This window comes from Rhopalosiphum maidis, chromosome 1, assembly GCF_003676215.2.
Source record: "Rhopalosiphum maidis isolate BTI-1 chromosome 1, ASM367621v3, whole genome shotgun sequence".
In the NCBI taxonomy this organism is placed as follows: Eukaryota; Metazoa; Arthropoda; class Insecta; order Hemiptera; family Aphididae; genus Rhopalosiphum; species Rhopalosiphum maidis.
Genome location: NC_040877.1, coordinates 5,774,050 through 5,799,290, shown reverse-complemented (window position 1 = coordinate 5,799,290; position 25,241 = coordinate 5,774,050). Strand labels below are relative to the sequence as shown.

At 28.2% G+C, this 25,241-nt stretch overlaps 1 protein-coding gene across 2 annotated transcripts in view; it reads left to right on the top strand.

Moving 5' to 3' along the window:
• The first annotated feature begins 657 nt into the window (after positions 1–657).
• Positions 658–25,241, top strand: part of LOC113547820 (fatty acid 2-hydroxylase) — a 41,547-nt gene continuing 16,963 nt past the window's right edge. For both annotated transcript variants that reach the window (XR_003404860.1, XM_026948338.1), the window contains exons 1-2: positions 658–1,683; positions 15,750–16,002. Coding sequence is in view for 1 of the 2 variants with exons in the window: in XM_026948338.1 (XP_026804139.1) it covers positions 1,453–1,683; positions 15,750–16,002 (484 nt within the window). In the remaining variant the exon portion in view is untranslated. The remainder of the gene's footprint in view (positions 1,684–15,749; positions 16,003–25,241) is intronic.

The following is a 25,241-nucleotide window of genomic DNA, read 5'->3' as shown; positions in this document are numbered from 1 at the left end:
AAATAATGTCGATGCGAGTACGATTTCTAAATAAAAGTCTCGCCGAAAGAAGAACAAATACAAAATTGTTTTTTAACCAAAATCATATTTTAATAAAAAAAATGTTGTTCTATCTCGCAGCTATTATTTTTAATTTTTCAGATCTCTTGTACTTCGCTAAATCCATGTAATCTTCTGACAGTATTTATACAATTCCGCGTTTTTATATCACTCATGGCGTACGTATGAATACAAATTTCGGTTGTCGTGCGGAATGTAACGAATACAAAGACTTAGTGGTCACTTATAGATTAACAAAAACCAAAACCTTTCGTATTTTATATCATTAAAATTCATTGAGGTGTAATCGTTAAAACACCGACTCGTTGGCCGTCGCACTTTCTATACTTTATAACAACATATTAATAATTCGTATAGAAATAATTCTGACCACCGAGCGGCGGTGACCTTTGTCATTTGTGTGTTCAATTCGGGCGGCTGCAAAGGAAAATGGCACCGACGGACGGGGTGTTTTTCGAAAATCCCGCGATCAATTTACTGCATTCACCGCAACGGGTCGTGTAGATGGCATAGTGGTCGGCCACCGTGCCGACAGTGGCGTCTCCGTCGGTCACCGGTCGTGGGAAGCCGGGAAACGGACGAACCAGGCAACCAGCATCGGCCAGCGGTTTATTTTGTATAGTTTAATAGTTATTACTTAGTACGCTCGCGCTACATACCATTTACCTGTAATGTTGGTCGTGGGCGCCGCGTGTGCGTTTGGTTGAGTGCGATATTTTTGTTTGCCCGCGAATTCACTTCGTCGGAAATCGGTAGCCTCCGTTGGTCGATCGTTAAAACGGATATATCGTAATAAGTTCGTCCTCGCTGATTTTTTTTTTTTTTTTTTAAATCGTTTTTCGTCTGCTCGTTAAAAACATAATATTTAACCGTTATCAATTTATCATCCGTGTGGTGTGGATTACAATACGTGATAGCGGTGAACAATAATAAAAAAGCAACACATTTTCGGGCGGGTCTGCGAGGCGCGAGTGCATCCTGTGATAAGAGATAAAGCGGTACGAGCCTCAATCGCGGCCGGTTGTTGTTTCGTAACGTAATTATTTAGGTACCAAGTGACCAGTGTTAATAATTATAAAAATAATGCTATAAATTTTTTCACATTTTTTAGTACTTTGTTTTCCTTTTACACTTTGCCGTTGAACGAATGTGCGTTGTGCGACAGTCGTCGAGTTGTATTTATCTAGCCGTTCGTATTTAGTATAGTATTAAACCGGTTTGAATGTGTGCCCATCGAATTTATTTTTTTAAACGACCCAAGTGAAGCGAATCCAATAACGACGACGACCCCACCAACAAACTCGTTGCCGAACCGTCTTTACCGTACAATTACGGGTAATGGACGCGTGAACTTTACAACCACCGTGTACTCGGGCATATACCCACAAGATAATGTCCACGGCGCCGTTCGTGGTCAAGCACGATGGGAAGAAGCACAATATTGAACATTTTTTGCGCTTCCACCCGGGTGGCACCAACACATTGTCATTTCTGAAGAACGCCGATGTCACCGATCGGCTATTGGCTACTCACCACTCTGCTGCTGCATACGAGTTGCTCAAGGATTATAGAGTAGACGAGGAAGATGTACACAAGCATATTAGAGAGGATGGCGATTTAGAGGTAAGTGATAGTTTATCCACAAAATGTATTATATTCTTACTTTGTATACTGTGTTTACTTGCAAACAAATTTCATAATATTTCTATTTGATGCATTGATAAACACAATTACAATTATTTTCCTAGGTAAATCAAAATTAAAAGGAAAATAGGTACCTACTAATAATTTGTATAAATATATTTTGTTTTATTCCCTTATTAGATCATAGATGAAATATATTATAAACGGTAGGTATTACAGATAGACAATGTTTATATAAGCAGTTATATTTTATGGATTGAATGCCAATAAATTAATTCTCTAATGGTAAAGTTATTAGCTAAAATTAAAAAAAAAATAATCATCAAATCAATATAGTGATATGGCTATTTATAGTATATATGTATATATTATTATATTAATATTTAATAATGTTAGGTATTTAGTTAAATTATTGTTTCTTATTTTTAGAGATTACCTAAAAACCTACTTACTATACCTAATTTATTTATTACATTTTTCAATCATTTTAGATAATAGTTTTTATATCATGATAATAAGGAGGTTTATAGTTATAATAAATATGTATGTAGATATGTATAAAACTTTTCGATCTTAAAACTTGCAAGCATTTAAGAAAAATTATATTTAATTCTGTTTTATAGTTAGCACTCTATAATAATATGCATAATTTTAAATTTCATACTAATAAATTACCTATTGTCAGTACTTTATAAGTAATTTATTTATACCTTTATATTTATTGAATTTAAATATTATAAGTATTAAGTACCTATATTATAAAAACTAAAGCTAGGATCTAATTCAAATAAATGTTTTTGTGTCTTATAAATTTAAAACAATATATTTAAAAAATGTACATCAAATATTTGTTTTAAAATCATTCTTGAGCAAAAATATTTTTGAATTTTATTTAAAAATAAAATTTGCAAGGTTGCTAAGACCCATATTTTTGATGTGAATTTTTAATTAAAAAAGAAGAAAAAATTATACTGCCATATTTTGATTTTATAGTTTTTACTTTTCTAGACAGTTAATTGAATGGAATCTATTGTAATTTATAGATAAACATTCCCATTGCTCGTTGTCTCTATTTTTACATTATATGGAAACATTCAAAATATAACTAATCTTATTAACTCTCTGGTACCCGTACGACAGTATTCTGTACCATACATTCACTAAAATTGATACTGCTTTAAAGTTCATGGTAATATCGTTAGATAACAAATACGAATCATATCTATAAATATCAGGCTACTTAATCACTGATACACTGAATTTATTGCTTGTTTTCTCAGTTGAATGCTTATTTTAAATAATACAAATTTAATATTCAACATTCCAAAAGATTTTTATGACGATTCACTAGATTTTTTTTATTTTTATTAATCATTAGTTAGCGAGTTATTAACAAGATTATTTAGATCAAATTCTGTGGTGCTGATGTTTGAGAGAAAGACGTGGGTGGCCAAGTGTTATTAAAGCTAAATCTAATCATATTCTAGACATTATTTGTTAAATATATGCTTATATTATATAAAAACCTTATATAATTCCGCTTATGACTTCAATCTAGAATTAAATTAGGTATGTATTTTCTCTTCTGAAATACAGTTTGTATCTTTTATTCTTAGTGGTATTTACTAAAACATGTATAAATTGGATTAAAATTACAAGTTATATCAAGTACCTCATTGTTGGCTATATTATTGAGTTTAAGAGCATAACACTTAAAATTAATTAAAATACAAAATGTTTGATTTGAATCGAAATGTTAAAAATGAATATAGTACTTATTTTATCAGATATTTATTTTTTTATTCTAGTGTTAATGTATCACAATTGCATTAAGGCTGACTGTAAATTCAACAGTTATTGTACCACTAAAAAAATACAATGTGAATGTTCATCACACATCAATGAATTTAATATTTTGAAATAAAACCATAATAGGACATTAGGACTCTATTTTTTACAATAATCAAATCACAATATATGTTAGAAAATAATTAACTAAAATTAAAAAGTTTCTTTAATTTTAAGTCAAATCTAAATTCTATATAATACTAGATTATTATTATTAAGTAGACAAAAAAAAAAAAACTAAAAGTGTACAATACATATCTACCTAATATTTTAATGTAATGGCGTTTAATAGTTGGTGTTCAAGTTAATTAATTTTAATAGTAGTTACCAACCTATATGATATTCTTAGTAAATTTCCTAGAAGTTCTATGAAATACCTTATACCCTAATACTCTATGAAAATACCTTATGAATATTATCTAAATAAACCATAGATTTAAAATACATAGATAATGTGGATGATAGATATTGCTTATAAATTAATTTTTGTTAATTGTTATGAATTTTATTTGAACACTTGTCACTATGAAATTAAAATTTATAAGTATCCAATTGATAAAATTGCATGCCTAGCTAATTGTGAAACCCAAGTATAAACTAGTATGAAAATAAATACACCAGTTTGTTTTGTCATTGACAAATTTCTAGTAATAATGTCTTATTTAGTTATTTATAATATATTTTATCTATGGTTAAGCTTATAATACATTAAACTTGTCATCATACAATACAAAATACTAAACATAGAAGTAATGATCATACATTATATTATGTACAATCACCACTTAATTGCCTTCATAATTAACTGTAACTTAATTTGTTATTTATTATAAAATCCCTAAAATGTAGATTGTATTAAATATCTTGGATTTTATTATAATGATAAACTTAATCAGAATATTCATAATATTAACTATTTGTAGAGAATAATTAGGAAATTATTTTATTTTCTAAAGGATGTTAAATGTATAATATGTAATCTTGAATTATTGAAACAATCATTTGTACAATCTATTTTTATGTTTGGTATTGAACTCTGGCATTGCACTTAAATTAGTCATATTACCATATTAAAAATAAAAGTCTGTAGACAAATAAAACCTATATTATTTTAAATAAATCATTTATATCAATAATATTTATAATAGGTAGGTACAGATAGGTACTTTAAACATCCACAATTTAGACTTCACAAAATCCTTATAAATCATAATTATTTTATAAGATATCATTAAAATATTAATCTGACTACATATCAGTGCAACTATACTTTTGGGAAAATAATCCCTTTAATTGTTGGAACTGATTTGTGTATTAAACTTAATGTAAATATATACTATGAGATTTTATAATTTTAATGTTTAAAAGCTATTTTAATGAGTTTACATTTAATGTAAATAACTTATCTAATCAAAATCCTAACCTCAATATTTTGTACCTATTCTTCTGATTTATAAACAATATTTTTTGAAAATTTATATAACTACTCAATAATGGGTATTTATGTCATGTTTAATCTACCCATTTGTATAATAATATAATAATATATGACTTACCTATTGAAATATAATGTTATGTGACCTATGGTTTTGAAGATAATGTTATGTGTGCTATATGTCGCTGTAACCTTTGTTATTCATTTTAAGTCATATAAGATGTAAAAAAATAGATTAATTAACCACTCTCAAAATGTCATTGATCCTAATACAGGTGTTAATATTCAGGCGACAATAAAATATATTTGATCAGATTTAAAATTTTAAATATCGAGAAATATGTTGCCATGTCATCTTATTAAAGCTTGGTATTAATGAGCAAGTAGTTTAGAAGATATATTTATCAAATAATTATTTAATAGTTTTTTTAATTTACTTAGATATTTGTTTTATCATGTATTTAAACAATCATTCTATTATATTGTCATACCATTATTTTTGCACATTAAAACAATAAATTTTTATTTATTTATTTTTTATCATTGTGTTTATCATAAATGGACCCAATATTTGTACATGCATGTGACTGTTGGTGTCCGTTAATGTGGGAAGTCACATACAATTCAAGTATCCAATAGGCAATAATATTCTTTATACACTACTTATATATTTTTAAATTGTATTATTATTTTGTAAATCAAAAACAATATTCCCAATAACAAAAACTTTAAGGAGATGTGTAACCATTTGAACATTTAATTTATTTACTTTTGTGTAGATTGTAGATATATTTTTCAGTTACAGTCAATAACATTATTATCATTTAATTTGTGTTCTATGTCGCACTAAATTTATTATAATTTTGTGATATTAAAACTAGATTTAAAATAAATGTTCAAGTAGTATAAGTAATACTGTAATAGCCATTTGATATTTATCAACTTAAATAAGAGTAAAGAACATTTTTATCTATTCTAATATCCATTATAATCTTACACTTTACTCCTATTTAAGCTAAGTCTAATATATCTTTCTTAACTCTAAAAGGCTATAATTTTACACTGAAAAAATATTTGAAAATAACATTCTTGCACTATTTTATGTACCTATGCACCTCAGTCTCCATATTATTTAATTTTTTTACCGTGTTACTATAAGTACTTATGTTTTGTTTTTTTAAATGCATGCACAGTGCACACATGATTCAATTAATTTATTGGCAAATAATGGATATATCTATATTACTAAACAACAAATGATGAACAATAATTAAATATACATTTTAAAGAATACAAAATATGTATGTATACAATATGCATTGAATATATTTAATTATATATATATTATATATAGTTATACTAAATTTGTTCTAGTATGATACAATTATGATTTGTTATTAATCCGCTTTTATATAGGTATAATATATCTTTTTATATTTTTTTTATCGTGACAATCACTTAAGACTGACCAATAGAGTAAAGTTGTCGAAAAATGATAGCTTAACTTTATCGTAGTTTTGAGGCCCCTTAGTCCCCTATTTCTCCCATTCTTAAGTAATCCTCATAGGAACTTGACAGATTGGTAATAAATTGAAAGGGTTGAAAATTATAAAATTGGCGTCATTTGACACTAGAATATGAACTTTTATAAAATCTTTTATCTAAATGTTCTGATATATTATAAGCCAAGTATTACAATTTGTTTGTTTTCTAAATCTTATGTTTTGAAACATAATAATTTTTTTAAATTTTTAACAGTAACAAAATATGTATTGCATTCACAGACGGGCCTATATGTATATACCTTGGACAATAAATTAAACAGTAATTTTTTTTTTTATATAGTTTCTCTAAGCGTACAAAAAAATATTGCCAAAATCATAGAAATATTAAAAATGCCAACAAACGTGGTCTTAACAATTTCGTTCGAATTTTGAATTTCGAATACGATAATGTATCATTGTTTATCATTGTTTGTTATATTTTAATAGAGATCACAATACACTACTATCTTTTGTTGAGAGGAGCAAATTGGAACAAATGTCTAATTTAAATTTCTGTGTCATATCAAACTTTTTTTCTTTTACATTTTCGTAAATATAGAAATACGGAAAACATGTAACAACTATTGGGGTCGGTTGAAAAATCGAACTTAAATAAAATTCAAGTATTTCAAAACATCACACTCGAACGAACCTTTATCTTTAACTTAAATTTTTAGAGTAACCTTGTTATTAAATCAATTGAGGAAGAAGTTACACATTTTTACAAACTGTTTTTTTTCTAAATTAGTAAACCATCGCAAGCACTTATTATTTATTTTCATATCTTGCACTTCCAAGAAATCCTCGTCAAAAGTTAAAAAAGTGGTGTCAAAAATCTAATTTAAATTTCTAACTAATATGCAACGGGTAGTTTCTTATTCATGTAACTTTCATTCATATTTTATTTTTCTCTTATCATATTTACTTTTATGCATAAATCCATATAAATTGTATGTGTAATTTTTAGATATAATATAATGTAACCAACCCATAAATCCTAAAATATATAATGAATCCCATAACTGAAATAAGGTTGAACCTAAAACTCGTGTAACCATTACAAAAATATTATTTTGGTTTAAGAATAAATAAATTTAAAAAAAAAACGAGTGGTGTATATTAAATACAGAAGGTATGAGAAGGTACATTAAATAACTAAGATACATTTTGCAATACTTACTATCCATTTCTTCAATAACATTTATAAAGAAATTATGTATCTTTTTGTAGTTGATAACCTTAAAATAATATTGATTATACGAAATTAATATTGGAAAGATTTAAATTAAAACCGTAATCCAATCCGTAATTATATTTTTTTATTTAGTCGTAACTCATAACCCGTAAAAATTGTTTTGATATTGTTCCTATTTTTTTTAAACTTAAGTGTATTGGTAATATGATTCCTAGTACATTTTTACCCTACTTATTTGTAACTCTAGGTTTGTCAAACTATGATGATTAAAAATTAAATTATAGATAGGAAATGAGTGACTTAAATTTGGTGGACATTTTATTGACAACTTAAGTACTATAATAATGTTGAAATATTTACCTTACTTATATATATATATATATGCTTACGAATTGTGTTTTTTTTAAATTAATTTTATTTGTTACATCCGAAATTCTTGTGGTTAAATTTAATTAAAATTAGTTTTTGTAAATAAAATATTTTTTTGTCCTCTTAATTGACATATAAAAATCATAGAACTTAAATGTATAATAATTATGTTATATATTCAATCTTTATGGAGAACTTTCATATTATAGTAAGTAATAGGTAGGTACGTAATAATAAATGCTGAGGTAAAATTTTAATGTTACAAAAAATAAATCACTAATTTAGCCATTAATCGATAGTTAATGATTTTTAGAAGAAAACAATTTAATTTGATATTTTTAATCATGGAAATAATTGATATGCCATTGATTCCACAGCAGCAAGGCTTTTTTTATAACTTTAAAAAAGTGAACCCATTTCTCATTTGTTTAATTCATACTAACTATTTATTTATTTCTGAACCTATAATTTAAATTTAAAATGATCTAAGGTCTGTTTCACAGCTACGCGCGTATGGTGCGCAGCTCGTTTGTCGATTTACATTATTTAAGTGCGTACGCGAGTACGCGACGGTAACATGAAGCCGTATTAATTTTTTAACTACTATTATAAATTAAAATCATGCTTGTCTTGACCAATTATTTAAATTAATAAATCAAACTGTTTTTAAAATTAAAAATATTCTTTATGATAATATGATTTAAAATTAAAAGTTAAGTTTTTATTTTAAATAATTAAAAAAAGATAATCATATTAAAATAACAAAAAATAAAGAATATTATGTATTTAAATTTAAAAAAAAAAGTATTTATGTATACTTGTTTATAAATGCAATTATATACAAATTTCGAGTTTAAAATTAAATTTACCTAATTGAATTAGTTAAATACCTAAAAAAATACTAATCAATTTTATTGGGTCAATTTAGTTTACACCCAATATGCTAAAGTTTACTTAATAAATAAGACAGTAAACTGAGTAAACCACATCATCTAAATAACGCGTAATAATAATGATTGGCTATTAAACGTATATAGGTAAGCATATTTGGTATTTTGCTGGTAACGAAATAATAGAAGAAGTGATTAATTGATAATGGAACAATATATTTAGTAAAGTTGACGCCTCACGTCGTTTAACTACGATTTGTTATTTTCTATATATCATGCATACTAAATTTATTATATACCTGCAAAACTAAAATTTAGAACAAAACTTAATGCCATTAATCTCAGGTATCCATGTAATCATCTTTCATTTTGATAATAGACAATGAACTGTGAACTAAAATATTTAATGCGTATACGCTAGACAGAGATAAAAAAATGATAAAAATGCTCTTTTAAAGAAAATTTTACTTTTAATTGTTAAAATTTAACTAGTGTTACTTTATGATACACTCGTATTGTATGTTGGTAAAAATAAGAAAAGATACTCAAAATTTCTAATAACTGAAGGAGATTGAAACTTGAAAGTAGAGATTTCTGTCATTGTTCAGCACATTCAAAATATATGAATTTAGATGTTCTACTTGTATTTTTGATAAATCTGATCTTATAAAACAATAATAATTTTGAAAATAAATTTTTATTTATTGTAATCTATTTTTCTCATTTATTCGATTTTTTTTTTTTTTTTTGAAAATTGTGACCTCTATATGTGTAAATAAATAAATTAAATAAACTTAAGGCTTATAAATATATTAGAATTTGTATATGATTATTTTTGGTAATCTATTTGCTCAAATACGTTTTTTTTTTTATTCGGAATAAAGGCTTCAACAGCTAGTTCATTAGCCTACAATTGTATTTACATTCATAATAATTGATAATTTTAGTTGTGGTTTTATGGATGATAATTACATATATATGAGAAAACTAATATTTACAGTTTTATAGATTTACAATTTTTTTTTTTTTTTGGCTTTGAAATGTGTTTTAACTTGTGATTTTCGATGTTGTTTGTTATGAGTATAGCGACTCCACCATTCACTTTGATAGGTGGTTCTTGAAATAGCCGGTATAGTTTTAAGTGGTTGGTTTGTCTCGTTTAAAACGAAATTACTCAGTAAATTTGTTTCTTGAAATCACAGTATGCTGGGTTGTGAGTTGAAAATAATATGTTGTATGCCGGTGCTTCGTTTATGAAGCTATTTATATTCCATTGGATAACGTTAACCATTTTTATGAAGATATTAAGTATGTTATATAATTAGTGTTGAGTAAGGGCATAATTAGAAATAGTAAATTAGATAACTTAGTGAGTTTGGTTTTGATATTGCGGTCAGTGAATTTAAGGTGGATGCTTTCTATGAGCTCGTGTATATTTGTCACACTTATTCCTGAGTCATTACATAGAGAGTTAATGTTAATATTTTTATTTGATGACGATTCTATGATGTATTTGAACTGATAGTTCTTAATTGGTATAAGTTTAATGAATACATCAAGTGTAGGATATAATATAACTGTTCATCTAATTTGTCTGTATCGTGGTCAAGGGATCTGGTAGATAGGGTTGAATCGGATTTAGTTCGCATTTTGTTGTTGTCATCGATTTTGTTTTTTAATGCGTTTTATTGTGCTTGCAAATTTCATCTGCCATATTTAAGATAGGGTAGATCTTGGTGATGTGCTGGAGACTGATTCTTTTATTTTAAGTGTCTGTGTAAGCTATTTTCATATTTTGTTCAAGGGGGGGGATATTATAAATATTATGGATTGTAGTAGAGGTAACTGGTGTGGCAACACACACATTTTGAGGAGTAGGTGTGATACTGGATGTAGTTTGCTTGCTGAGGGTGTTTGAGGTGAGTTAGATTCTAATATTTGGATATTGTCGATTGGGTTGTATTCTGTGCGGTTCGTGATTTAATTTGTTGGTTTGCTTATGTGTGTACAGCTGCTGTTGATTATGTTTTGTATTAGATTTTTGCAAGAGGACGATATGTGGCCAGTTTACTTACAACAAAAACAAATTACCGTGTCATAGGATAGAAAGATACGGAATATGTAGTCCTCAAAGTTAATTGCAATTGAGCTTGGTACTATATTTATATAATCAGGACTAATAAAGATTTGTCTGGTGAAGCAGGTTATATGAAGAATTGTTCAGTTGCAAAGTCAGTTTTGAGAGGTGAGATGTTTGACAATAGTCTTATTCCTTCGTCTATTAGGTGTTGATAATAATATTGCTTGAATTAATGGGATATACATAAGATAGCATTATTCTTTTTGAATGGTTTATTAGTTTCCTGATCGAAATAATATTATTCTCTATTTTTATGTATGGGTGATTTTTTACTAAGTTATTTACAATTGCTTCACTGCTTAGAAATATACAAAATCTATTGTTTGAGATGTATGACGCTGCAATTATATTCGATGGTTTGGTTATATTACTGATATTTGCAATATATTCAATTTGACGGACACCTTCAATTGATATTAAAACGATCACTTGGTTTATTTTTGGGTGATTATAGATTTGGTTGTAGTTTTGGCAAAACTATTACTAGTGTTGATAGTGAAGGTGTTCAATAATATATTTGGACTTTCGATTGTATTTTAAATTTTAAACGTATCTTTTGTATTATTATTGTGTAATCATGACTGCATTATTTGTGGGTGGTGACTTCTGGAGATTTTAATATTAGGTAGGATAGTGGTAGCACGTGATACTATAAGTTAGATTTTGATGCCGAATATCTTGACATGTAGGTTTTGGTTATTGTTTTAGGTGATTTATAGATTATTCATCCAAACGGCATTTGTTAGCTTATTACGCGCATGGTATAATATTATAATTGCTATGAAAGATCGTTATAATATTATCCATATATTATGTAGGCTGATGGATATACACTGCTATCGGAAAGCTATTAACGAACACGTGATAAGCTCTATATAAGTCATACCTCTGGTTTGGCAGGTTGTCAAACACGTACTGTTTATTACGTTTGTATCTTACCTTGCTTACGTATATAGTAAATAAGCACTATATTCATTAAATAAGGTATTATTCACTGACAACAAGTATATTCCTAATTTATCATATACTTGTGTCCATACTATATTAAGCCGATATTTTAAACACGTGAATACAGTGTACACCGTTCATATAATTTCAAATTTACATTATGCTCAAATTTTTGTGGTTTTTAAAAATCTTGTTTTTTTAATTTAAAAATATTAAATGTTTATAGTTTTGTATCATTTTTTATTAGAAATTATATAAATTTTAATATTTGAATTTTCTTGAATTTGTGTTAGGCCTCAAAAGATAGTTTTAAAAATGTTTTTAAAATGTTTTAGGTATATAATACAGATTATCATTGAAAAATTCATATCGTTGTGTTATTTTGACATTTTCATAAAATTTAATTTGTATAGTTATGTAATTGAAAAAATACAATATCAGTTAATTTATTTAGATCAGCGATACTCAACCTGCGGCCCTCCAACGATTTATATGTGGCCCGAACCAAACTCATTGAATTGATAAAAAAATATAAATTTCAAAACTAATATTATTATAAACTATAACAAAACAATCAGCAAAGTGTGTCGCACGCACTTAGGATAAGGATGATTATGGATTTAAGGATAACTATCTCAATATCAAAATTCACACTAATTTAGAATACATATTTAATTTAATTTTTTTTATAATATATTTCCAAATGTTTTACAATATACACAATATATAAATTTATTTTTAGTTTTTTTTTTTTTTAATTTCCGTTCCATTCATTTTGACTTTTAGCCCGCGTAATATTTTAAAATATTTTATGTGGTCCAAATAAAAAAAGGTTGAGTATGGCTGATTTAGATCAATGTTTCATGTAAATTTTAAACTTTTTGCACCTCTAAAATATGTTTTTGAACTAGATTTTTTAACAATTTTATAAATCTATTGTTTTATTACTCTTAAAACTGTATTACATATAATAACCTTTATTTAATCTTAAACATTGCTACTATTTTTAAATGTTGAAAAAATATAAATAAGCCTAGTTTTAACTAAACAATTTTAAAATCTAATTTATAATTTTTTTCAAATTTAATATTACAACACCACTGCCGTAACATGCAAAAATGAGTGTAGCAAGACAAGTGTTTTACATCCGGTATCCCGTCTGTATCTATTCTCATATTTAGAGTATGAGTAAATTACTTCTTTTAACATCTTTAGAGTTATTGTATTGTATAATAGTAAAAACTTGGCATCGATTTCGTATATTTTTTTAACCGTTCTGGGTACTCAAGAAGACTATGAAGTTGATTTACATTGCATAGATTACACATATGTTATAAAATCGGGTCTGCAGAAGTCTAATACTTATGTAGGTTTTCGGAACAAAATATTTGGAACTCTGACAATATATTCAACCCTTAGAAGCTTTTATTCAGACCTCTTTTAAAAATTTATCGATGTGTGGTTTTGAAAAATAAATAGATTTTAATTAATTTTGTGTAAGTTATTCATTTTTTTTTTATAAATAAAGCTATTTTTAAATACTCTTTATGATAGTATGTTGGAAATGAACGTGTTTGTTTATAAACTTAAATGATAGGTTAATAAAATATGTATTTAAAAGTATTTTATATGTATATCTTCAAAAAATCGTGGTATACCTATTATGATATTATGAAAGACAATACTTAATATTATTATGCTTGGTGCAGAAGTTTGGTTTACAAATTCTCTTTCTAGTTCTATCGTGTCTCTAATTAATTTTTGTAATAATTTTTCGTATTTTTCTAATTTATGAAATAATTATTTAAAACGAAATTAAGTAATGTTTTCTGTATTCGAATAACTATCTACATTAAATCACTATGTATCATATTCAACTTTTAAGCTTGTTGCTGTATTATAAAGCTCTTAATAGTATTTATTTATACTAAAAAGCAGAGAGAATTATGACGTTATTCCTTTTGACAATGCATTAGCCCAGAAATATTCGGATAATTAACCCCTTTGATTTTCGGCATAGCTCCTGTCTAGACCGATTATTTATGGTGGATACCCCTTCTGCAGTATTAATAATGTTTTGAACTAGTACCAAATCATAGTTTTTCGTGAATTTAACTCTTCTACATATAAATATACAATGTACTTATTTTAATTACATCTACAATGGTAGGTTTATAGAGATAATCATGTTCATTGGTTTTAATTATAATTAGATTCTAAACAAAAACAAGTGTGTATTTTTTTAACATACTCAACTATTGTTTTATCTACCTAAACTTATATAGTTATATGTGATCGGTGATAATTTTTTCGTTAAAATATGTTATTTAAAAGTGAAAGTTTTATATAACTCTTCTTTAAATCAGGAATCGAACACGGACAGTAAATTAGAATATTAGAGTTTATTTTTTAAATTTCATTTTTCAAAATAATAACGAATAACTACTAAACATAATCTTTAGGAAACTGCTGGAGGTAGAATTCCTGCAGGATACGAAAACATTTTGCATTATTTTAGTACTTTTTAATAGTCTTAGAAACTTCAAAATATATTCTTCAATTGTGATGTATTTAAGTTTTTAGAGGTAATTTAATTTTAATAACAATACCTATTGATAATGTATGATTTTTAAGAAAATATTATTAACCAATTTACCTAATATTTGCAGTTTAAATTTAAAACTACTGCAATATTATAGTTAATAAAATATGTTTTCATAATTATGTTTATTAAATTTCTACAATTTTAACTAATAATTTTATATTCTAATGAGAAGAAAGTTGGTGGCTTTACAATGAAGTTTATTTTATTTTCCTTTCCATCATAAACACATTTTTAACCAGAAGACTCAACCCAATGGGACATAGTGTATTAATACATTGTAACCCGTTGTAAATTGTATCTAGTTCGAAATTTTGATATTTGGATATATTTAATGAATATGTAAAAAAACTATCAAAAAATGATTTAAAAAAAAAACCTAATTCCAAAAACAAATGTCTTATAAATTCTAAAATGTACACCAAATACTCGATTTAGTATCTTTTTTATTGTCGTTGATAAAATTTCGATATTTTTTTTTATACATAATATATTTTATTTATTCCCACGTTTGCACTTAATATGATATAATGTTAAACATACTAGATACATAACTAACATAAGAAACTAAGTATATTACATTGAAGCTCAGCTTAGAATCAATTTATTGAATACAATCTTTACAATTTGATACACCCATTACAGTAATCTATTCAATGATTGATGTATTATACTTGAAATCTACTATATAGCAGAACGAGTTACTTGTTATCTTATTTTTTTTTAATTCAACGCCGTTTAAATTTTGAAAATATTTCATAAACATTATACCTACTCTAACCACCAATTCTACTAATGATGGTTTTTAATATGTAATTATTGTTTATTATTGGCGTGATTTTAAATGAATAATATGAGTGATTTTATACGGATTGAATGACTTAAGTTTTAAGTTCTGTTTGCGCTAAACTAGATTTATACCCAAATAATTCAATATTATACAATTTATGTCTTAGAAAACAATTTACAATGATTCAAATAATATAATTTTTCACATATTTTTATTAATTTTTGTTAATGCATATTATATTAATATTATAATAAATTATAATTATTTGTTTTATCTTGTTCTAGAGTCTTGTAGATTGGAATCGACCCATGTTTTGGCAAGTTGGGTCGTTAGGCCCAAAGTACAAAGAATGGGTATTGGCTCCTGTTGATCGAAAATTGAGATTGTTCGGCTCCGACTTCATCGAATCGCTTACCATCACTTCATGGTATATGGTACCATCGATTTGGATACCTGTGATGTTTTACCTAATATTCATTGGTTATCAAAGGTTAAGAAGTTCATTAACCAGCACAATAGATCAAACAATTTATTCAGGTATGAAAAATAGATTATTTTACAAATAGCACTCTTATATATTCTGAAATATTTATAAATTATGTATTTACTTACTAAATAAATGATGATTGTATTAGTTTTAAATCTTTAATATATTTAAGACAATATTATTTATTATCTATTAAGTTAAATATTTTAGCTGCATTGGAATTTAGAAAGCTTTAATGTACTGTGGGTCTGTGAATAATAATAATTTAGTATAATATATTCAAATAAAATATTTAATATATACATTATATAAATTCAGCATAATTTATTTTATGTGAATCAATAAATCAATCAATCAATAACTTAAAATATATCAACCATCCATATAAGTTTAAAATAATTTATTTTTATTATTAAAAAAATTTAACTTTACTGTTGAAAAACCGCATTTAAATGTATTGATGTGTGAGTCTCCCTGAGATACTCAGAAATTAAGATGATACCGGACTTTTAAGACGCTGGATATGTATACATTATTTATTTTTCTACATAATTTAATCAACTAATAAATCAATTAAAATAAAATTATTCCATGAATCACTTAAAATTAATTCTGACGATTTTATTGCGTTGATAATCGTTTATATTATATAATATTTATAAACCATATTATAAAATTAAATTTATCTAGTTTTCCATTAATACATTCATAACTATTGACATGATGTATTCTCATTTACTATATAGGAAAATATACTACATATAATGGAAACAATAGTACCTTTTTATAAAATAGTAAACGTCTTCGTGTAACTATTTATATTATAATATTGATAAAAATTATAAAAATACAATTTCAAAATACTTTTATTTTTGTGAATATAATTAAAACTGATTAACAGAAAAGGTAGGTATCACTGTATGTTATATAATTGGTTAAAAGACGACTACAAACACATTTTTATGATAATTTATATATTTACTAGATTTATATAATTTACATATAGAGTATAATACACATGTTCATTAATACAATATATTTTGAAATTAAAATTGTTTTAAATACGTTTTAATAAATTACTAATAACTCAAGTAAAACTTTTCTGTTGTGAATTGAAGTGCCAAAATATTAAGTCAGCCAAATGGGATGCTGGCGAGACTAGGCGATTTTTAGGTCATGACGTCAAACTTCTCTATTCCACTCGTGTAACGACCTACACGATTTATGGTCAATAAAAATTTTTATGCAATTGGTTGTTTTTAAGTTTTTTTTTAAATAGATATTTTGTTGATTTACAAGGACGTTAATTTCATGTGTAATATTGTAACATATAATAATTTAATTAGTCAACCCTTTGTCGATAAATAATAGTTATTATAAATGTTTATGTTTATTTGTCATAAAAAAAAAATGATCCTGAAAAGATTTTTATATATTTAATAATAGTCAATGTAAAAACCACAATTATTTATAATTTTCTCTTTGCTTTTCATGATTAAGTTAAAACATTTTAAATTTGCTGGTATAAAATATTATTGGTTGAACATTTATTATTTCAGATTGTGTAAGCATTTGATTTTTTTTATTAGCTTTATATGCAGCTCTTATAGTTATAAACGTCATTCTTTCATATCAAATATGTAGAATAAATATATGAAGTATATGATTAATTCATTTAACCGTACAGTATTATAATTTATAATTTTTAATAATATTTGTATGATCTATGACAAAATTAAAATTCAAAATAATGTAGAATATTTTTAGCTGGGAATACACTCATATTTTATGATGGATTATATTTGCTTTTATTAAATGTATATACTTACTTGAAAAGTACAATGTATATGTATGTAATTATATACATTGTACTTTTCATCAATATTATAAGTATATAACTAACAACAAATTTATTATTATACAATTTTATTTTTTAATTAAATGTATAAAACATACAATATAAATTTAAAAAAGGGGGGAAAAGTAGGTAATCACCTTGTTGTACAGTAATACCTACTGAACGCACCTTGTCATTGAGTAAGTCACTGTTAAGCATATGTTATATTTGAATTCAATGATAAATCATAGGATACAAAAACGATTCTTAATGAAGACTGTTAAACAAAATTAGCAAGTATATTTATAATAATATGTTTTTTGAAACTTGCTCCTTGAGTTTTTGAAGACTCAAGCCGCCACTGATAAAAATTAAGAAAAATTGTAGAAGGTTTTAGAGATGACGGTTTAATTTTTTTGTATTTCTCATTAATTTTATTAAGTATTGAGAATTTTAATTTTGACCACAAAAGTACCAAATAAAACCAATAATTTCTACAAGAAAAAGCGTCTTCAGACACAAAAATTAAAAACACATATCATTGTAAAATTTGTAGCTACATTTATTGTTTCACTTGGAATCTAAAACATACATGCTAATTTACTACATATTAATAATATTATATTTTGATGACAGGAAACTCCTAATAATGTATTATATTGTTATGACCTTAAAATATTGTGATATATATATATTAAATGTATCATGGCATACAAAACTGTATTTAAAAAGTTCATACCTGACAAAAAAAAAATGTCATTATTCTACGTGTTCGTAATGATGGTCGTCGACATGTCCGAAAGCAGCGAAATAATATGAATGTTTACACCATATGGTATAAACAACAAAGTTGTGATCGTAACTATTTGACGATCAGGTCTTTCGGTTGGCGCTTGACGTAAATTTCATGAGTTGATATTTAAATATATAATATATTCATAATATGGGTGTCTATATATATATATAGGCACATTAGCATATTAAGCGGATCCGAATCATAACCGGATTCTTACTTAATCTATAATGTTGATTATATTAAATTATAATATTATGGTTTACACATTATACTTAGTCGATGTAAAGTATTAAGTATCACTGTATCGGATGACTGATTTATATTATAATATTACTATGTTGGTATCAATCGTTTTTTTAGCGATTCTAAATTGTTTTTAATATTCAGTATTTCAGTACCAGCACAATATAACAGGTGTCGCGTATATAACACGACCAGCTGCTGCTGTTTAGTGGTGGTAGGTCGGGTCGAATGGGGGTGGAAACGAATAACAGCGCGCGTTTCGTGACAAAAAAAAAAAAATCTCAAATACCTTTCAACCAACCCCCGTTGTGTATAGCGTTGGCCGGGCGCGCATGTGGTTACAATATAATATAATTTGGCATAGTAGAATATATAATATAACGTGAGCTGCGCGCGGCAGTGACGTCGGGCGCGTTATCGTCACGAGTATAATATTATAATGGATATAAGCACGTATGGCGGTGTTTGGCAATGATAATAATATTATAATATTATAATAATATTACACTGACCTCGCGCTTTAACTGCGCTGAGCACTTGTCGGACGACGAGGAGTGGCGGCGGCGGCGGCGGGCGAAAATACGCGTTCGGGTCCGTTCAACAGGTTCAGCCGCGGCGCGGCGCAGCTCTGCTCTACCTGAAACGCCGCGCGCGGTCGGTCGGTCCGGTGACTTATATCTCGAGTTTTACATTCCGCGGGGCGGCGGACCTTATCCTCCGGCCGAGGCATTATAATAATATTGTGTACAGTGGGGGCGCGCACGCGGACGGGACGGGACGGGATTCCTCGCCGAGATCCGCGTCTACGTCGATACCCGACGGACGGGGACGAACACGCGAAAACGAGCCAGCTGCCGCCCACCCGAGCTCGGCGCGTGTGTATAATAATAATTGTATATATACAGTCACCCACATCGGGCACCCCCGCGCGTTCTTCCCCGTCGCCCGCGTTACGTGCTTATAATAATATTATAATGTATAGTAATTATATTTTGCTTTGCGAGCGGCGGCGGCTGAGGCAGAGTTTATTGCGCGCCCGGTTATCGTTGTGTGTGTGTGTGTGTGTGTGTGTAACGGACTGGCGGCGGCGGAGAGAGGCGGTGACGGCGGCGTCTCGGCGCCGCGCCTGTCGCCGGTCTGGCGGCACGCGGCAGACGCCAAGTCGCCGGTAACGCGCGCAATCCCTGCTGCGGCGGAGGCGGCGCCCCTTATAGCACGCACACGCGCACACACCGCACCACACGCTCGCGCGAAAACACACTGTCCCGCGTAACTAGCGGCGGCGGCGGTGGCGAGTGGCCGTATCGATCTCTCAGCGGCCGTTATAGTCGTGATGTGTACACATCGAAAGCAGGCGCCTCCGTCATTATAATATTATATTTTTATGTACATCGTATATGGCGGTATGTATCGTGCTTACGGTCATGCAGTTCGCGTACACCACATGACGTCCCACAGACCTATTATTGCGCGCTTGTGTGTGTGTGTGTGTGTGTGTATATAATTTCCGACCTGCCGCCAATAGTGCTCTGCGATACGCGCGCGCGCTACCCTCGTCGTCCCTTCGACGTATATACGGCACGGCGGCGTTGGTGTCCTGTCGTCGCGCCGCCGCCATTCGTCGCTATATTATTGTGATATACCGATGCGCTTGACGACTCCCTGTTGAATTTTCACGCGCGCGCATATAATAACATTATGCATATATTGTATAATAATATTGTAGTGCTGCAGTAGAGCGAGGTCCGATCGCCGCCGTCGCCGAGATGAACCGTGTGTTTTGTCGTCGTCGTCGTCGTCGTGTTATTGCTGCTTCATTGCTTCGAGCCATACACACCTACCCCCGCCACGGCCGATCCACAGACGGCATCGATTATAATATACACGCGCGCCACCAGAGTGCTGTTATTTATCGTCGCGGTTATTATCGGGTCGTTTTCGGTTTTCGGTTGTTGGGGGATTTTTTATTTTTTTTTATTATCATTTGCGATTGATAAATCGTCAATTTCACCGGGTCGCGTTAAATTTGATTTTTTCCTACGCCGCCGCCCACCCACTGCTGTATAAAAAGTATACACAATATACATTTAATGACTCGGAAAATGTGGTTCTCGTAAAAAATAAATTACATTTACTATTACCGTTAATGTCAGATATCTACACCCCGTATCAACCTATAAAATAATCCGTATACGCGGTTTATCTTTTTATTTTTTAGTTTTTTTTTTTTAGTCATTATTTAAACGCTATGGATTTTCTTTATCTCATAATATTTATTCGTATTTGTAAAACGTTGATTTCTTTTTTCAGTCCGTTTTAATCGACTTTAATCCGTCTGCGTCTTTATACCTACATTTTAATGGTCTTATACACACGTGACATACGTTTGATTGACAAATTTGAAAAGTACATTTTAAATGAATAGTAATGTTATTTTATTCGTATAATTTGATTGTTGTTTGAAATAGAATATCCTTTTTAATTTTCGAGGTCTTAGTGAAATTTTAATGGATTATTTTTTATGATCAAGTGTTCTATAAGCCAATCAAATGAAGTGTCTAGTTTTACTTACTTGTGGATGAATATTATTAAATGTTTGTTAAAATGTCTAAAACAAAAGACTTTTTTAAGGTACCCTAACATGTAATTGTCAACTATAAATAATTATTACTTAATAAGAAATTATATAAATTTCGTCAAAATATTATTTTGTAAACTAAACTAAAATAAAGTTGTACAAATAGAAGCGATGAATGCTTGTTGAAATCTTTTCAATACCAATAACTATCGTAATTTGTAGTCCAATCATAATAAAAACAGTAGTCATAATTTATTGAAATTAACTTACACTTGTTTAATTTAAACCTAGTATAGGCACTCTAAATGTCACTGTTCAGTCACTATTTCGAGACAATTTGTATTAATTATTATTTGTCAATTTTAACTGTTTTAATTAACTTAATACATAATACATGCTGACATGCACAAGAATTTCAATATCATTAAGTAGTAAATCATAGATACAATTTTGTGTACCCCGACTCTGACTGTGACCCCGGCACATAAATTATGGTGTGAGTCACTTGAGTCAAATGAGGTAACAAAAAAAAAAACCTGAGGAATAGATAAAAAAAAATTTTAAATCTTACATGGTGAAATTTATGTGGCGATAAAAGCTAAATGATAAAGATTGATTGGATAAAATATTAAGACATTCCAGAACTTTGGCCTCTGTCATAATTCTAATATTGTTTGCGTACTTAATAATATTTTTTATATTTAATGTCCTGTTTATAATTTGTGAGAATATTTAATAATTAAAAAAAATATAACCACTTCTATACTATTATTGACATTGTTATTATTAATATGGGTAACATAACATATTTAACACACCACTGTTAATAATAATATTTTACCTAAGCCTACGATAAAAAAAAAAAATAATAATTTATACTGGCGCACCCTGGTTTGTCTCAAATGCGTCTTTAAACTCCAACCTCAAATTACCTTCTATCAACGAAACTGCTGCTCTCTATTAAAAACGCTTCCACGCCAAACTGCAAGATATTCCCAACCATCTGATCAACGAGTTAGCATCAGTCACACTTCCCGGCAATCCAACCAAATTTCTCAAAGGAACTGCTGCCGTGACTTGTTAATTTAATGCTTAAGTACCTAATAATATTATGAAGTGTCACAAATGTGTAATTTTTACCTCATGTTCTTGTTATATAAACTCAATGAATGTTATTATTGCACAGCACAAAAATAATGGATGTAGACATGGCTCATTTTACATAAAGTCACATTTTATTTTCATTATGTAGTGTCTTGTCTGTTTTTGTGCATAATATAATACGATAGCCATTATTATTTATTATACTAGGTAGCTGAAAATTTCACACAAACATTTTTAAAAAATAAATGAAACTTAAAATTAATATTTAAAGTTAAGATTATGAATGATTCATGTAAACATTTGTTAATAACTGTACAAATTATATGCCACCGACATCGCAGTAGTGATTATTATCGTATGCGTACACTCTGTATTAGATATAATCACGTCGGTTTGTGTTACTACACTCACAACAAAATAACGCCGATAACTACTTAGTTCACAATTTTTTTTAATATTTCTCATTAATGGACTTCCTAATTATTTTTACAGAAAATTATTACAAATTATTTCAATAAAACTTCAGATATAGCAGTACTGGCAGTACTATAGTATCGTATCTGATCTTAATAATGTATATTATATACAAGATATCTACCCCCTATACACATCATAACTATGTTTGAATAGTTGATAAAAGTTATTTTTTTTAATCAAACTTCAACAGTTCAGGCTATTAACCGTGGGATTTTTATGTTTGTTACTGTAGAGTATGGTATAGGTCTTTGTAACATGTATTTCCGTGTGCGGGATATCTACCTGTCCGAAGAGCTAAAACTCTAGAACGATCCATACTTACAGCACTATTTAGTGACTGACTGAACATTACACCCATACTATGCTCCATTAATATAAATTAATAATTTGATTTTTAAATATTTATTATTTGCATTAGTTGCCTAATGTTTTGTATTATTAAAACATATGGTTCGAGATTTATTGCTTATTTAGTCGTTTAGTGAATAAACACCATAAATACTTAGTTCTTAGGTTTACCTAGTTAATGTATCACGATAGCGATATATATTCTTGATAAATTGTGTGTGTGAGTTTTTAAATTTACTATTGTCTATATAAAACAAACTAATATTTTAATTTTTTTCCAAAATATGTTAACAAAATACCTAATCCCAATAAAACTAAATTTGTATATTTACACTGGATGATGTATTTCTATATGACCAAACTATTTTAATGAACTCCGTGATACACTACTCCAATAGTGTTAATGTTGGAAAATAAAACTTTAAAAAACTTTGTAGTTTAGTACCTATACTCCGGCTCACGAGAGATCAGTACTTTCACGCGCATGTAAAATGATCCACAACGGCGGCAGTGTCGCTGTCGGTGGGTAAATCAGTGGGAGATGCACGGAATCGGACGAGTTTTGGTCGAAATGCGGTACTGATCTCTCGTGGGCCGGCGTATAGTATCTATAGATATTAAATTATTTTGGTTTCTTTAATATTACATGTTTTAGATATATATTTAAACATTATTTTTAACGTATCTAAGTGATCATAACCGTACGTTTGTTCTAATTAATAACTCGGAAGCTTATACAAATACACATGTTTAAAACTGACAGAAAATATTCTGAGATTCTATTAATATATATATAAGTTTATTGTAATTATACTTATTAATTTATATAATTTATACTGAGATATAAAATCTATACCATAAAATGTTTTCAAACAATCCAAGAGTAGGTGTACTTTAAAAAAATGTTATTAGTACATTGAACCGAAACGATGTTCAATATTAGGCTAAATAATTTTCAGTCAAAGTGAAGATACTTAGACGCTTACTTGATTTTACTGATTGTAAATCATTGAAATGAGAGATCATATTTTAGCTCACATTTGAGTTATCAATAACCGGATGCACAAGACTTTGGTATCACTGGTCAGTTATACCTATATAGTTCCATGCGTTGGTTGGTAGTTTGTTAATTTCTGGAGTGTAATATTATGATAGTCCACGCCGTCTATCATTTGGTGGGTTAAAGTCCATTTCGATTGTACATACTTAAATGTATTTATGATAATCCTAAAGCTCGGGTATTAATTAAGTATTAAGTGTGGGTGATTTTATAACACTCCCTAGCTTATTCTGAACCATATTTTACAATGTACATTACCCTTCTATCTATCGTTTACTTAAAACCATTGGATTTAACTACGATGGTATTTAATTCGTTACTAAATGCCGAAATCTGTATCAATCACATCCCTGCTACACTACTACCATGCATATTGCACAATAAATAATTTAACATCATTTTTTAAGCCCCTTATTTAGAAAAATTCAAGTTTTTCTATTTTTTTTTTTTTGGCTCAACTTCAAAAGAGCGAAAATATTTTTTTAATATTCAGATCAAATGCCTTAAAACACAAGTTTGAAAAAACTATTAAAATATAAACATGAATATACTAAATTGAATTTTGTTCCTTGCACGTTGCACCCTCTGAACTTATTTTCTGTGAGCGCCCCTGCATAAACATGTATTGCCTGTGTAGTAAAAAGCTATAGTTATCGCGATAACAGTTGTATGATATCATAAATTATCAGTTTAAATTTAAAAATAATTTTTATTACGTAATGTCATTTTTTTAGTACCAATTTTTACTGTATGTTAAAACCTGAGTGGCTAAGCTGTTTTTCAATAACAACAACCCTTCATTGTTAAATAACTTAGATTATTATCACGATATTTTGGATAAACTTT